This window comes from Dermochelys coriacea, chromosome 7 (genome assembly GCF_009764565.3).
Source record: "Dermochelys coriacea isolate rDerCor1 chromosome 7, rDerCor1.pri.v4, whole genome shotgun sequence".
Classification (NCBI taxonomy): Eukaryota; Metazoa; Chordata; order Testudines; family Dermochelyidae; genus Dermochelys; species Dermochelys coriacea.
Genome location: NC_050074.1, coordinates 37,403,983 through 37,419,430, shown reverse-complemented (window position 1 = coordinate 37,419,430; position 15,448 = coordinate 37,403,983). Strand labels below are relative to the sequence as shown.

Here is a 15,448-nt window from a genome sequence, read left to right as displayed (position 1 = left end):
TAAGTAGCTGATAGCACCTGGGAGTTTGTGGTTTGAATTTCTTTGTATTCTGTCTGATAGGTTTTTGTTTTTTAAGGAATGAGAAAACTTGCATTCAAGTACATAAGAGCTGAGCCAAAATTTTAATGGTGGTTTGAAGCCATTGCAGAATGTTAGGTAAATACACAGACTTTTAGATTTCAGAGTAGCGGCCGTGAACGGGAGTACTTGTGGCATCTTAGAAACTAACAAATTTATTAGTTCATACGGCCCACGAAAGCTTATGCTGTAATAAATTTGTTAGACTTTTAGATGTGTTTACTTCCCACTTTTGAACGGGTTTGCTGTAGTTTGGGATAGATACATCTAGATGATGCCAGCTTGGTGCGTGAGAGCTGTTTAAAATTAAAAAAGGCCGAGAGTTGTTCAGGCTTGTTGTGTCCTGAAAAATGAGCAGCTACGGTATGGAAATAATACTAGCAAAGCTGCTGCTGTGCAGCATGGAAGAGACATGCTGTTGAAAAACCCTTATGCCTTTTTTTTTCACCAGTCAAATGATCTGCAAAGAGCCTAGAATTGAGCTATACAATTATTTCTTCCATAATGGATTTTTGGAGGTTGTATAAGTGATACTGTTGCTAATTGGTCAGGTAGCAACTTCTGAAAACTTGTGTTTCAAAGTGACACATGGTCTCTGGAAAATGAAAAACAATCATTCATAAAGGTGCTCTATTTAAATGAGATTTTAGTCTTGTAATGTAAATCCAAATCTTATTCCACAAAGACTAGCTGTACAGATGAGTTATTTAAAAAAAAACAAACCCAAAAGGGCTACAAAAGGGCTACAAAAGGACTGTAGTGTATCCAGTTCCAGTAGCAGTATGTTTATATACAATGACTTCACGACCTCACAGACCAAACTTGCAGTAGCTATCTTCCCTCTTGTGCATGCGTTTTTATTTCTGTTGCATGTGCAAATGACGTTTAAATTATAGTAATTAGACAGCAAATGTAGGCAAACACTCGTGGACAGAGCTTTGGCTCATGTGTAAGCTTAACCCTACATTCACCCTGTTAGTGGAAAGGGTTAACTAAGTTAGTGCTGACTCTCTGCTGTGGCTGGCTCCTTAACCCACCTGGCTTAAAGGAAGTGGAAGGCTTTGGGCAGATGGAGCTGGGCCAGTAGGAGTCAGAGCTGGGGTTAATGCAGAACAGTTTGGTCTGGAGCGCCCCAGAGCAGGATTAGCCTGGGGGGAGGCCTGTCTGGAGTGTGTCCTGTGGAGATGTGTGCTGAGAGTCCCCAAGAACCCTGAGGGGGTGTGACTTCATTTGTGGGAAGTCACTTGGTGATCAGATCAGAACTGGTGGAGGCAGGGGTTGGCTGTGTTTGAGACTCTGGTATTTTGTGAATAAACAGACTCCAGGCAGAGTGACTTTGGTTAAGACATGAAGAACTTGAAGGTGAGCTTGGAGTGAGTGGGTATATGATGGGGTGTCCACCCCACACAGGTAGAGCAGACTAAATCAGGGCAATTAACCTGATAGGCTGCATCTGGGGGACAGGCAGGGACTTAGGCGCCGACTTCTGGCGCTGGTGGGTGCTCGACCCCTCTCTGCCCCAGTCCCAGCCCCAACTCCACCCTGCCTTGCCCTCTCCCGCCCCCATTCCAACCTCTTCCCCAAAGTCCCCGCCCCAACTCTACCCCCTTCCTGCCCCTATTCGACTCCTTCCCCAAATCCCTGCCCCAGTCCTGCCTCTTCCTCACCTCCTCCTAAAAGGGCGCCACGTTCCTGCTCCTACCCCTCCCTCCCAGGCCTTGCTACAGCTGTTTGGCGGCGACAAACACTGGGAGGGAGGAAGGAGTGGAGACCTGGCGCGCTCAGGGGAGGAGGTGAGGCGGGAGGGGGCGGGGCGGGGAGCTTCGCTGCTGGTGGGTGCAGAGCACCCACTAATTTTTCCCTGTGGGTGCTCCAGCCCCAGAGCATCCAGGGAGTTGGCGCCTATGGCCAAGGACTGAAAGGCTAGTGGATGATGAAATCCAGCTGGGTAGGAACAGGCTGAGCTTGTATAAAGCCAGCAAGCTGAGAACAGGAGAGGACTACAGGGGAAGTAGTCTGCAGTCTCTCCCTATGAGAAAGGACTTTGAGCTGGTAAACCCGGGGCAGAGCAGAAGATAGACAGAGAGGTAGGAACGAGTCCAGAGAAATAACATCAGGGTCTGGGTGCATGCACACCATAGCTGCTAGACATAGGGCTCCTGGACTGGAACCTGGAGTAGTGGGTGGGCCTGGGTTCCCCTACCAGCCATCGGGAAAGTGGCATAGGACCTGGCCTTGGATTTTACACAAAGTAAAACTATTTCCCCATGGTATTTCTCCCCCCCATCCCACCCTCCACTGTTCCTCTGATATTCTTGTTAACTGCTGGAATTAGCCTACCTTGCTTGTCACCATGAAAGGTTTTCCTCCTTCCCCCCCCCCCCCCCCGCTGCTGGTGATGGCTTATCTTAAGTGATCACTCTCCTTACAGTATGTATGATAAACCCATTGTTTCATGTTCTCTGTGTGTGTATATAAATCTCTCCTCTGTTTTTTCCACCAAATGCATCCGATGAAGTGAGCTGTAGCTCACGAAAGCTTATGCTCAAATAAATTTGTTAGTCTCTAAGGTGCCACAAGTACTCCTTTTCTTTTTGCGAATACAGACTAACACGGTTGCTACTCTGAAACTTGTCTGGAGCAGTATGAGGACAACTGATTCAGTGGGACTTTGATATCCTTGAGGAGGAGAATTACATAGTGATCTGGATAGAGGGCAGAGTCATGAAAGGAGAACTGTGAGTCCTGGAGACCGAGAGGGGGTGTGATTTGAGCAATTGGTAGAAGGCAGGCATCAGACTTGAGTGGAGCTAATCCCCAGACATGGCCACAAGGAGGTGCCCCAGTGGTGAGTGAACCCTGTGATAGTAAGAAATGGGGCCTTAGTTACCCCATATACCAATGTCTTGTACCTGCAGTATTTAATTAAAAATACAGTAGAACCCCATTTATGCAATCTAATTGGGACCAGGGCCAGATCAGAGTTTTGATTATCTTGATAAACCAGAGAATGGGGAAATGTGATGCTGCAGCACTATCTAGTGACCACAGGAGGGATCCCCCACTTCAGGCTCTGGAGTCCTGATTGTTCAGTAAATGCGGAGAATCAATTAAGTAAGGGTTGGATAAACGGAGTTCTACTGTACAATGAACATAGCTTCCTAGTGTTATTGGTCTTTCCCTGATTCTTTAGTGAAATGGCTGAAGTTTACAATAGAGGGTTACGCTTTCCGTTTCATGTCCCTTAATGTAGAGCTCAAAAGAAAGGGCAGAAGAAAAACTAGGCTGGCTGAAAGAAAAGGAGTACTTGTGGCACCTTAGAGACTAACAAATTTATTAGAGCATAAGCTTTCGTGAGCTACAGCTCACTTCATCACGAAAGTTATGCTCTAATAAATTTGTTAGTCTCTAAGGTGCCACAAGTACTCCTTTTCTTTTTGCGAATACAGACTAACACGGCTGCTACTCTGAAACCTGTCATTAGGCTGGCTGAATGACAGAAAACATTAGGGGAAAAGTGATCTCTTAGATTGGGGAATGGTCTAAGTAGGGGAAGCCTAAGTGCTTGAGGAATTTTGAACTTTAGGTGAAGTCTAGACAATATCTGGAGTATGGTGTGGCAAGTGGAGTGAGAATGGGCAAGAAAATCTGCCAGACTCCCTCATTTCTATGTGGGGAGAAGCAAAGGGAGGCCACAAAGTTCTCTAAAGCCAATGATTCATATATAAAAGGAGCTTTTTGACTCATGTTCATGAAAGCCTCCTGTGGAAACTGCTACCATTGCTCATCATGAGAGAGAGAACTGATGGGGGGGACAAAGCTCGGGGTGGCTGAATTCCCCAAAGTTACAGGAACAGCTTTTCGACCTACAGACTTTCACAGTTAAGTTCTGCTCTGGGGCTGCTAGTTGATAGAGCCCAGGACACGTGAAATTTCATATTTTGCGTGCTAGATAAATGATCCAAGACAACATTATGGTCAGAGCTAAAGAAAATGAAATACCGAGACGACTTTATAGGTTTCAGCTCTGGCACTTACCAACCACAAAAGCTGTTTAGTGCAGTTGTGTTAACTGTAAACATATTCAGCCACCCTTACCCATAAAACCAGGGTTCTGCCACCATTGAGACTATCCAGAAAGGCTGAGATGGATGAATAGTGGTTTGGAGCTTTGAGAAGAGAGAACTGATCAAGAGCTGGTTTCTAACATGAATAACAAAAAGGAGGGATTTAGGAGTCGGGGTGTATGTGCCAGGACTACTTATGTAGGCAGTGTTGGTGTGGATAACTTAATTAAAATATGTAATAAATGGAATGTTTCACTAATGTTTAGATGCTTTACTGTTAGGAACTACAGATGAAATACCTTTACAATGAAGGTGATGTGGCAAGACTCTTCTGTTGACTGTTGGTGGTATGGTTAGGCAAACTATTGAGGAATATGATGACTCCAGCCTATCAACATACCTGAGGGGGAGGTCAGATCTGTGCACATTTCTTGTGCATGATATAGTACTGCACCCCCTACCCCCAGTGCCTGATCTTTTGCCTTTGTATCATTGTATCTGTAAACAGTTTTGGAAATTCTAAACTTAAGTTAGTGTCTTGGGAAAACCTACATGCCATGGGGTTGCTGCAGGAGAGGTATAAGTCTTTTATTGCTTGCAATGTTGTTATAAACAACATGCATTTGAAGAGTTCTTTCTTTTTAATCCTAAATTACACTTGTACAGTTTCAAAGTTTATTCTTTGAATAAACTCTTATTCAAGTTAGTCTCGCACAAGAACTGTGGAAGAATTGGGTAAACACTGTATGTGTCTGTGTGTGTGTGTATATATAGAGGAAGGACACCAGGAAGCATGGAAGGAATTTTGATTGTTTGAGTCTCCTCTTCTCCCAGGATTCTGTGAAGGACCCAAAAAGGCCAGTGTCTCAGGAGCAGGAATGTTATTGATTTAAATGTTCACGTTTGTGGGAAATGATGGGGGAGGGGGTCAGATAATGTGGGGATTAGACAATAATTATTCTGACAGTCGACGCTGAAGCTTTATAACCATTAAAATACACATTGTCAAGTCACATCTCAAAATATACAAAGTAAATATCATTCAATCAAACTAAGTTCTCAAGCAGCATTTTTCTAGCTTTGCCTCTCTGCACATTTTGATTATCAATGGAAATATTTTTTGTTGGTTTGTGTGTGTGTGATGAAATCAATGTTTACTGACATTTACCATTTAAAAAAAAAATCTAAACCTTCCCAAGCCTATAGATAATGGTTCTAGTCTTTTCTGCTTGGATTTTCAAGGCTGCACAACAATGTTTGTATGAAGTGCATTCTGTGAAAATCTGGCTAACCATCACATGCTGTATCAGCATCTGATGTCAGAGTCAGAGGATAGTAGTTGTTTTTCACATGCTGTCATACACTTTTGAAATGCATTTCCCAAAGAGACCTGGGAGATAGGATGCCATACTAGCCCAGTTACACAGATGCAGTTAGGTGTCTCCTTCTACACAGAAGAACTACTAGGTCAGTGATTCTCAAACTTTTGTACTGGTGACCCCTTTCACATAGCAAGCCTCTGAGTGCGACCCCCTCTTATAAATTAAAAACATTTTTTATATATTTAACACCATTATAAACGCTGGAGGCAAAGTGGGGTTTAGGGTGGAGGCTTACAGCTCGTGATCCCCCATATAATAACCTTACAACCCCCGAGGGGTGCCAATCCCTCATTTGAGAACTCCTGTACTAGATGCTGGTTTCAGCTTGACAGTCATGATACAAACTTGGTACAAATCTGACATATAGGTTCTTCCCTTGTTGGTGTTCTGTGAAATTGTAGAATTGCCTTTGAGGGTCAGCTAACATGGTTCTATAGCCAACCTAGAGAACTGATCTAGAAGTGTCAAGATTGTGTTACAAGAATTCTAGTCTTGCCTGTGTAGAGGTGAGACCTAATGATGTTTTACCCATTACCGCCTCATGTTACAGCTGTGGACTTCACAAGTTGTTGTTGATCATATATATCCTCAGGTATTTATTTTGATTCTCTTACACATTTGCAGATAGTACCTTGTAGGTTTGTAATTATAATATATTAAAACTTGATCAAATCTCTCAAAGGTTTGAAACACTTCACTGCTATGTGCCATAGTTATGTTACAGTTGCGTGTGGTACCAAAGAATTTTCCAAAGCATCATTCACACTAACGGCAAAGTATAAATAATTGCATCCAAACCACTGTTTAAAAAAAAAAAAAAAGATTGAAAAGTCAAGATGTCGCTTATAAGGAAGGAAGTCTGTTAAGGAAGCATTTGAAGTGGGAGTTTGGCATCCATATTAAGGGTGGAAAACTAGAATGTGTTCAGACTTGGTTTCCTATCCCTATGGGAAGTTCCTATGGTCTTATTATTGTTGTCCTGATCCTGAGCGATGCTCAGTACCATGCTGAAAAAAGAGAATTATTACTGTATTTTACAATAGTCTCAAATACTGCAGCAGTAGCACTAGAAGAGACATTTTACTGTAGGATAATTGCAGCGCTCTCTTAAAAGGGCATGTGCTACTCCCACTGAAGTGATGGGGAAATGATTGTGCTAGGTGCCTCCCAGTATTAGCCTCCTAGTTTGCAAAGGTAGTATTAGTTATTAAAACTGCTTTAGCTTTCCCCTAGTGCCAGTTGTGCTAAAATGTGCATCTGAGTCAGAGAGAGTGGGGGAAGGGACTTGCTCTAAATAATTTAATTAGCTGACTGAGCTGAGATCAGATTCTGTGTGGTAGTTCCTCCTCCACCACCCCAAAGTCCCCTTCTGAAGAAAGTAAAGTCCCAACTATGATCTTCAAAGTTCTAACTAGCTAGGAGTATCAATGCATTAACTGTAAACCGCAGAGAGGCACTCTACGAAGTACAGATTTCCAGTACGTAAGTGTCCGCCTATAATTTCTCATCTTGAGCCTCTAGGGTTAATGGTCAGTAGGAACCCTCTATGTTAGCCATCTTCACTTGAATTCGGACAGAAGCACAAGTGAGTGTAGGGATGCAGTTAATATTTTCATGTGAAGTGTATGCAAATTCCATTCCTGCACAAATGGAAGATCATACACAGCATCAGCAAATAAGTAAAGGATAGTGTACATATTTTCTTAAATTACTGGATTTAAGCTTCCAACAATTGTTACATTTGTGGTGGGGTGTGTATTAATTGACAACAAAAATACTAATTCCCAAATGCATATTTTAATGAAATCTGTTTGATACACAGTACCATGTATCCACCATAGGAATCTACCTCAAAAAAGCAGGTTTCATCTTTTTAAAAATAAACTTATTTGAATTATAAATTCATAAATAGATGAATGTAAAATATTAAAAATCACTATAGTATGCAAACTTGCTCCCTTGTCTCCACATTCCAAACTATCTGGTCAATATCATAAGAAAGCTTAAATGCAAAATTGTTACCAGAGATAGAAATGTGAGGCTTGCATCTTTTCATGGAAACATTGACAATTAGCAAGCGATCTGTCGTAGTAAATGAAGACTACTTTGTAATATTGGAGTTCTCCAAACCTTTAAGTAATTTTGGAATGCAGTGAGTGAATTCAATATGAATTAGAGCTTTTTGCCCCCAACCAAATATGTAAGCCAGACTTTCTCGAATGCTGTGGATCCCTGGGCCACTGGATTTTCTAACCATCAGTGCTGAAGTGGAGACACTATTACAAAAGAGGGAAAAAGCACTGAGCACAATTAGGATCTCAAAAGTCTCAGTATTTATCAATGTAGATTTACAAAATAACAATCTTCCTCTTCTTCAAATATTACAAATAAGTAATCCACCTTTTCTTCATTATAGGCTTAATTCACAACTTTGCTCCACCTCACCTATAAAATATGGCAAGTGGGCCAGAGTCTGATCTCAGTTGCTGGAGTTATACTTGGTTTTTACACTGGTGTAATCACGAGCCATACAGGGCTTTGAATTGGCACATTTGTCATTCAATTTGGGATTTTCACTCTATTCCACTTACAATTTTACTGAGCAGTTATGATGATCAATCCTCTAGGAAGGGGGGTCTTAAACAACGGATGTTTTGTCAGCATTATTCTCCTCTGTGTATCAGTCCTTGCTGTTAAAGCAACAAATATTATTTTATCAAGTATGAACTGCCTCCCATATTTAAAATTATCTTTCCAATTTTTTAAAATATTCATTTACTTAGTAAAAAATGCTTATTTATACACAAGGAGTTGAAATAAAAATGGGCTGGAAATGAATAATACAAAATACCAGACACCCTTGTCTTCTGAGCTCTGCTTTTCATCTTAAGATGCGCAATGTCTTTTAATAGAATCACTTTCTGTTAGTGCAAAACCTTTCCTAACACAAGTCATTTTGTACTGTACTCTTAGGTCCAAACTTTTAAATGCAGATAGGTACCTAGTGGAATTTTCAGCGGGAGTCAGGCTGTTAAGCTCTTTTGAAAATTCCACTACACTCCTATTTCAGTTTTAGGCATCAACACACTTTAAAAAGAAAACTGGCCTTTATAGCCTTATCTTAAAAAAAAAAAATCAAAAATTGTCTTTGAATTGCAAATACAAGTTTGCATGCCCATGTTTTTCAATGCACAATTTTTACACAACCATGTTCTTGCAACTTTAGATGCCCAAAATCGCACCCACTATGTCCTCAGAGGAATGCATACCACCTGAGAACATCAAATGAATCTGAGAATCAAAGGGCAGAATTTCCTACTTAAAGCAAGAAAAGAAGCAACGTCTCATGGCCTCTTGTTCTATTGCAGAAAAATGACACTGACCTTCACCTACTCAGGAGCAGACTGAAATTGCTGCTGTCTGATAATTTACTGTAAGGAGATTGGCTTTTTGGGGTGTAATTATTAATTATGGAATTGATTCTTGTCTAAGTATCCCTGCATAAATACATGTTTGGGTGCATCAAACAGATGTAACCAAGGGGAGAAATACACACTTTTCTAACCTTAACTCTCATACATAGTTTTTCTCTGGGGACTTGGGTTTTTTAAAACAGAAAAGGGAGGTGTTGTTTTGCATCATCAATTGTCAGAACTGGCATTATATATGTATACACTTTTGCAATTTTGGGTGGGGTTGGGGTTTCCAGGGGCCATGGTCATTAAAGCAATAATTCGCCAGGTAAAAGGGGGTGGATGGGTCTCTTCCCACAATACCACAACACTTGTTTATGGTCCACTGGACACAGCTTTCCGTCATTGCGAGAGCTGTAGGATTTTGTCCTTTGATAGCTGAGTGTGTGTAGTCTAATGCTGGAAATAACTTGACTGAGCTGCAGTGTTTTAAAGGGGACTTGCAAAGGCTTTTTTAAATAAAATGGCTTGCACCCTTTGTTCCCTATAATATATAAAGGAAGCTTCAAAGATTGCCTTAAAATATTTTAATTTTTTATATCAGGAATATCAAGTCGGATCTCCCCTGGTTTTGCTGGAGCTTGTTTGGGGGAAAGGGCCTCTGGATATTAGGCTCTCTCACCTCATAACTGAAGGGGCTAGGGCTGTTAAATATTTAACACTAAATTTGGAGTTAAACAGATGTCAACAAATGCCAAACTTCAAAACAGGCCCCTTCCCAATTATTCATTTTATAAGCTCTTGTCATATCCTAATTCCACTAGTTCTCCAGCACTCCATGGAGTTCCAGGGCAGACAATGCCTGCATTTCTAATATTAAAAAAAAAAATTCTCATTCTTTTCTCGTTCCAGTGGAGTACCAGAGTTGACTGGAGAGTACTCTGTGGGCAATTTAGCAGGTCTTCAGTAGACCTGCTAAAACATCGATCGCAGCAGTGTCTATCCTCGGTAAGTGTAGACATAGCCTTAGTCTCTGCCTGTGAATTGGGATAATACCTCACAGGGGTGTTGTGAGTATAAATCCATCAAAGATTGTGAGACATTCAGGTACTCTGGTAATGGAAGCCATATAATTACCTTAGATTTTCCATGAGAACTAAAAAAATAATCATTTTAACTCTGTCTAGATTTGTCTACATCTGGTTTGTGTGTCTGTTTGTCTGCCTCAGGCTTGAGCCTTGTTAATGTCCTGAATGAGTCTACAGAGAACAGGACTAACAGGTGCTAAACTGTACCTTCCAATCTTGGAAGATATCAGACAGTCACCCTTCCCTTTTATTTTCCAGCTCTCAAAGAATGGTTTGTTCTCAATGAGTTTTCCTCCATTGTACAGGCTGATCTGTTAATGTACACCTGAACTCTGGGAGGCAAGTGGTTGAAGCTAAATAATTTCAACTACTCAGTAATTTATTAGCCAATAAATGCTCTTTAAATTTTAGACTTACATTATGCACATCTGCTTGTGTGTATTGCCTTAATTTTACTTTAGACAAGCTTTGTGTGTGTGTGTGTTGAGAATATCACTACAGAGTCGCTAGGGATCAATACCAGATGGCAAGAGACAATCAAATGGCCAGTCAGATACTGTTTTCGACTATAACATTAAATAATGGAACAATTCATGCTAAGGGAAAATCAAGAAACTGCTTTTCAATATTGTTTAAGAATAGTGCTGCTTGAACAATTTGTCAGCACTACACAACAATAAAACCTACTGTTTTAGTAAATCTGATCTTATGCAGTCTTGTTGATAGCGTACAATTCATTATAGAACTCCAGAGGCAATGAAAAAACTGAAGTAAAGCCAAAGCTCTTGTGAAACTCCATGAAGTGGAGGGTCAGCTGGGTCAGATCCTGTTTGAGGTTAATAAACACTGCAGAATGTGACATGACCTTGACTGTAGTAAAACTGATACCATAATTAGGGAATTTTTCTCCAGTGTTCAGTTTGTTTGTTTTACAAAACAAATTATTATCAGGGTTCTATGCTAATACATATTTATTTGAAAAATGACAATTATAAATATTTGCACAAATTCTGCCCATTAAAATGGTCTGCATCAGCAACAGGAGATGAATTTAAAAGTTAGTTCTATCCAAACCAAAACCGTTCACACAAAGAACAAAATTCTGTAAGAATTCTCATTTCACTGTTTGCTATTGAATTTCACCTTGTAAGCTGTTTGGGGCAAGGACCAATGCCCCTTTTTTGACGCTCTACTTAACTTAGCACAGTTCGGGCACTGCCAAATGCAAACGATAAATACTATAAAAGTAATGCTCGGCTAAGATGATCTGCCTGAAGCAATTAATGCACTACCCAATAGTGTAATGGCTATATATTGTTTTGCTAATGTTCAACTGCCAGCAAACAGGACTCTTAGCAAATATTTATGCCTTTAAACTGTGTTCGTATGCTACTTAGCCACTCATTTGATGTACATCATTGCAGGTTCCTAACCCGAGATTTCCAAGAAATAGTTTTGTGCCTATAAATGTAGGGCCAAATCCTGCTCACCCTCCTCTAGCGCAATTCTTCTTTTGGTTTCAATGGGATTACTGAAAATAAAGCAAGCAGGGTTTAGCTCCTACAACTTAGATTGCATAGCTATGGATATGACTTATCGATCAAAGGCTAGCTAAACAGTAAAGTCTATAAAAGGGATTATTGAAAAAGATATAAATTCTGTTTTCACAGTTAAATATATTTCAGTACAAAGAACCATGCATCTAGTGAGGATTGTACCATTACTATCACACTCAGGTGATGTGTATGGTATATGCTGCTGGGATAGTTGAAACAGTGTATTATGAACCCAAATGCTGTACCGTTGACTGATATGTGGCAAACTGATTTGGATAAATGAGGTTCCTCTCTCCATTTCTTTATTCCCTGACATTTTGCTAGGTAGGAAATGCAAACTTGTATTATGGGGTGTTGTGTTTTTTTAAGTGAGAAGACATAGCTGCTCTAAAACTAAAGGGACTATAGCTTTACAGGAAAATCTGAGAAGCTAAAGCATATCCTTCATTTGAAGGCCCAGTAAACAAACAACTGGTACTGTGTTTTATAATAACTTCTGATTTGAAGCAGACTAAGCTCTGCAGGTGGATTCTTAAAACTTCAACCCTGCAGTTGAAACAGCAGGTGAACCATGGGAAAGGATTAAGAAAAAAATAAAGTGCTTGATTTATTTCTATTCGGTTGCTAAACATAGGTCAACATTAAAGAAACTCGCATGCTTATATTCTTTAACATGTTGGGCTCAAATCTGCCTCCATTTATAGTGAGTGGCAAAAGTTTTGCTGAGTGCAATGGGAATAAGGTCCAGGTCCTTTCTGGCTCTTGAGATATATAGCTCATCCGGCCTAGAATGCATTATCTAAGCTACAGAAGATCAGCTGTGATCTAAGTAGTTTCAATACTCTTGTTTTTACATGCACATGAATTTTTACCAGCATGGTTTTAAGAATGTAACTTGGCACCAGTCCTGCAAATAATGGGACTGTGGATTGATGTAAAGGTCCGTGTGTTGGCACACCAAATTGTTGGATTTGGGCTTATAGATGTACACTAAAACTTATGACAAGTCGCAAGTGTTCTCTCCTTTAAGACCTTGTCAGCTTTTCTACTGTAAGCACTTCAGAAATAGACAGAATAACTCTACCCAGCCTATTCAGGCTGATCAACAAACAGGAGAGGTTCTTAAATATATTTGCTATGGTACCTTTCACTAGAAAAAATTTCAAGACTGAATTGTAGTTTTAATCAGACCTCTTTTCTAGATTAAACTGACTTTTAACCCCTCTTTGGGGATGGAGTAGGGGGTTTGCTGTTTAGTAATCAATACTAAGTTAGGTGGCTGGAGTTTTAGAAAAACTTCATCTCCAGTGTTTAGTTACTTCTGGGCACTCAGTGCCTCTTACCTTTGGATGTAGGAGACCCTGGCGTATACTGGAAAACTGCCCTATTTAAAACCAAAAACTATATTTGTGCCTCACCTTGCATTTCCATATAAAATAGAAATGTGAAAACTAAAAAACTAACAATGTTTTAAGGCCCCTTTATTCTTACAACTATAAAATCTGAAGTCAAGTTTATCTTAAATTACAAGCAAATGGTCTACAAAACATAATTCTTTAGTCAACTACTTCAGTAGAAAATAGTTCAACATTTTCCACAGGAAAATTATTTTTCTGATGAATCAACATTTAAAACAGGGTCCATGAAATTAGCCTTTTCCTAGTTTCTTGGCTTTCATGCTATGTGTGGAATGGCCATAAACTGTATTCCTGGTAATAATAATAATAATCCAAATACACCCTATCCTTTTAGGTTAAGACTTTCAAAAACAACCACTGATTTTGGGTGCCTTCATTTTTTTTTTTTTAATAGGTGCAGCAACCTGAAACACCTTAAGGGGACCTGATTTTTGAGGATGTGTACTTCTGAAAATCAGGCTCTTAAAATATCTTGAGGCAGGCACCCAAAATCACTATTCTGAAAACCTTGGCTTTAAAAATGTAGATTTAAAAAAATCCAGCTTCTGTTCCTTTTGTAAATCCCTGTTTATAAGGTGCTTGAGAGGGTCAATCCAGGGATAGAAAGTGCTGACGCCATGAACTAACTGCAGACACAACATAAGCTCCTAATAAAGAGCTACATCTTTAAGCCAACTACTTAGCTGGGTTATTAAAATCAATTTTAGTTAATAATGCAGACTTTTGGTCAACAGTAAAAAGATTTTTCTTGGTGAAGATCTGCAAGAAATGAAAAGCAACTGGCAACTTGTGATCGTGAGAGAGGGAATCAGAAAGATCTCAATATGTTCCTATAGCCAAGAAATCATGTTTCATACAATCCTCAGCTAATTTGAAGTTCATTGTCCCATCAAATGCCCAGGCTGTAGTTAAAGAATGGGACAGTCACTTGTGCAATGAAACCTCTGGCAACAAAAACCAATGCTAATCACATGTGATTGGAACTAACTTTGTATGTGACCAGTTAGGCATACTACAGCGTTCCGAAGTCAGTCATGGCTAGCAAAGTCTGTTCAAGGCTTCTCCAGTTTTTATTTCCAGTGGTGCTGTTCTTGAGTTATGGAATGAAATGAATATAGCTGAGAGTAAAAACTCCATGACACCAAGTAGGAAAAGGAACTATTCACTGAGCAAATAAAATAATCAAAGCCCTCTTCTCCAAGAGTGAATTTAAGAAACATTAAAATGTATTGACTCATCTGGCTAAACAAGCAGGCACTCGGTATTGCTCAGGCTGATTTCACTATTTGAATGATGATTTTTTAAAAATCAGTGAGACAGCCCACTTAGGCTTGTACCAACAGTATTTAGCAGTCCATGTGCCACATTTCATTTTCAAGGAGAGCGCTTCCATGGTGGTACAGTGTCTTGGACAGAGGACTGCTGCTTGGTCCTGTGTTCAAAACATTCAAGCTTTTGATACTTGAAACACCTTTGCCACAGTCACTGTCTAACCTGTCTGGTGTATGTGGTCATGGGTGGAATGCTGAGAATTTAAAAAGACTCTATGAAGGTTGACTGACCTAAAGGCAGAAATAGTTATACCTTTGCCAGCTATCACATACTGAAGGGTTTAGGACTTCTGGTATGTGGTGGTTTCTTGTGTAGTTACCTTCCCCTGCCCTCCAACAAACAGATCCATGCTGCTTCCCTCAGATTCATAACTTACTGAGAAGGTTGCAGCAAAGAAAATAATGGGGCAAATGCAGAGTAAATGTCAAGGAAGGTTGAACTTTCAGGTCTAAACCTCAACAAAGTCCCTTTTTAAAAGTAAAAGACAAAATCTTGATTGCATTAGTGTCTAACATCTACAAAAATGCTGGTCTCTCAGGAGGAGGATACAGCTACTGTGCTACTCAGCCTTAGGGGGAGATATCCCTCTAAATTCCAGTACAGTCAGGGATACCACCTAGCTTGTATCAGCAACTGCACGGCCCCCAGCCTTCTACTATGTCTTTGCTGTCAAGTTTGATGCTGTCTGTGTTTTTCTCATTGAACATGGGGCCTCCATGCCTTATCATGAGCTCCGTTGCCATCTTCACAAAAGCTTCCTCCACATTGCTGGAGTCTTTCGCAGATGTTTCTATGGCACAAATGATATCGTAGTGTTCAGCCAGATTCTGAGCCTCCTCCAGCTGAACCTCTCGAAGGTCACTTAAGTCAGACTTGTTTCCTGGCAGAAGAAAGTGGAATTGTTTACAGATTAACTTTATGATTACTGATGTCTGTGCAAATGTTCAAGAGGGGGAGTGAAGGAGAAGAGAGATAGTAGCAGGAACCATGGGAGTGGGGCAGGAGTTCAGCAGCAAGAGCCCTTGACCTCCAGCCCATTTTCCCTGCTTCACCAAAGCCAAAACCCTTGCAGGGGTGGGAATAGGGAAAGGAAGGTAAAAGTGAGAACGAGTGC

At 40.3% G+C, this 15,448-nt stretch overlaps 1 protein-coding gene across 4 annotated transcripts in view; it reads right to left on the bottom strand.

Annotated features, from left to right (window-relative positions):
- RAB43 (RAB43, member RAS oncogene family) overlaps positions 1–15,448 on the bottom strand; it is a 53,864-nt gene that overhangs the window by 20,856 nt on the left and 17,560 nt on the right. For 2 of the 4 annotated variants that reach the window (XM_043518191.1, XM_038408864.2), the window contains exon 3: positions 7,309–15,214. The exons of the other annotated variants lie outside the window; for them this stretch is intronic. In XM_043518191.1, coding sequence (XP_043374126.1) covers positions 14,961–15,214 — 254 coding nt within the window. In that variant the 3' untranslated portion in view covers positions 7,309–14,960. Of the gene's footprint in view, positions 1–7,308; positions 15,215–15,448 lie in introns of those variants that run through there. 4 annotated transcript variants of the gene reach the window in all.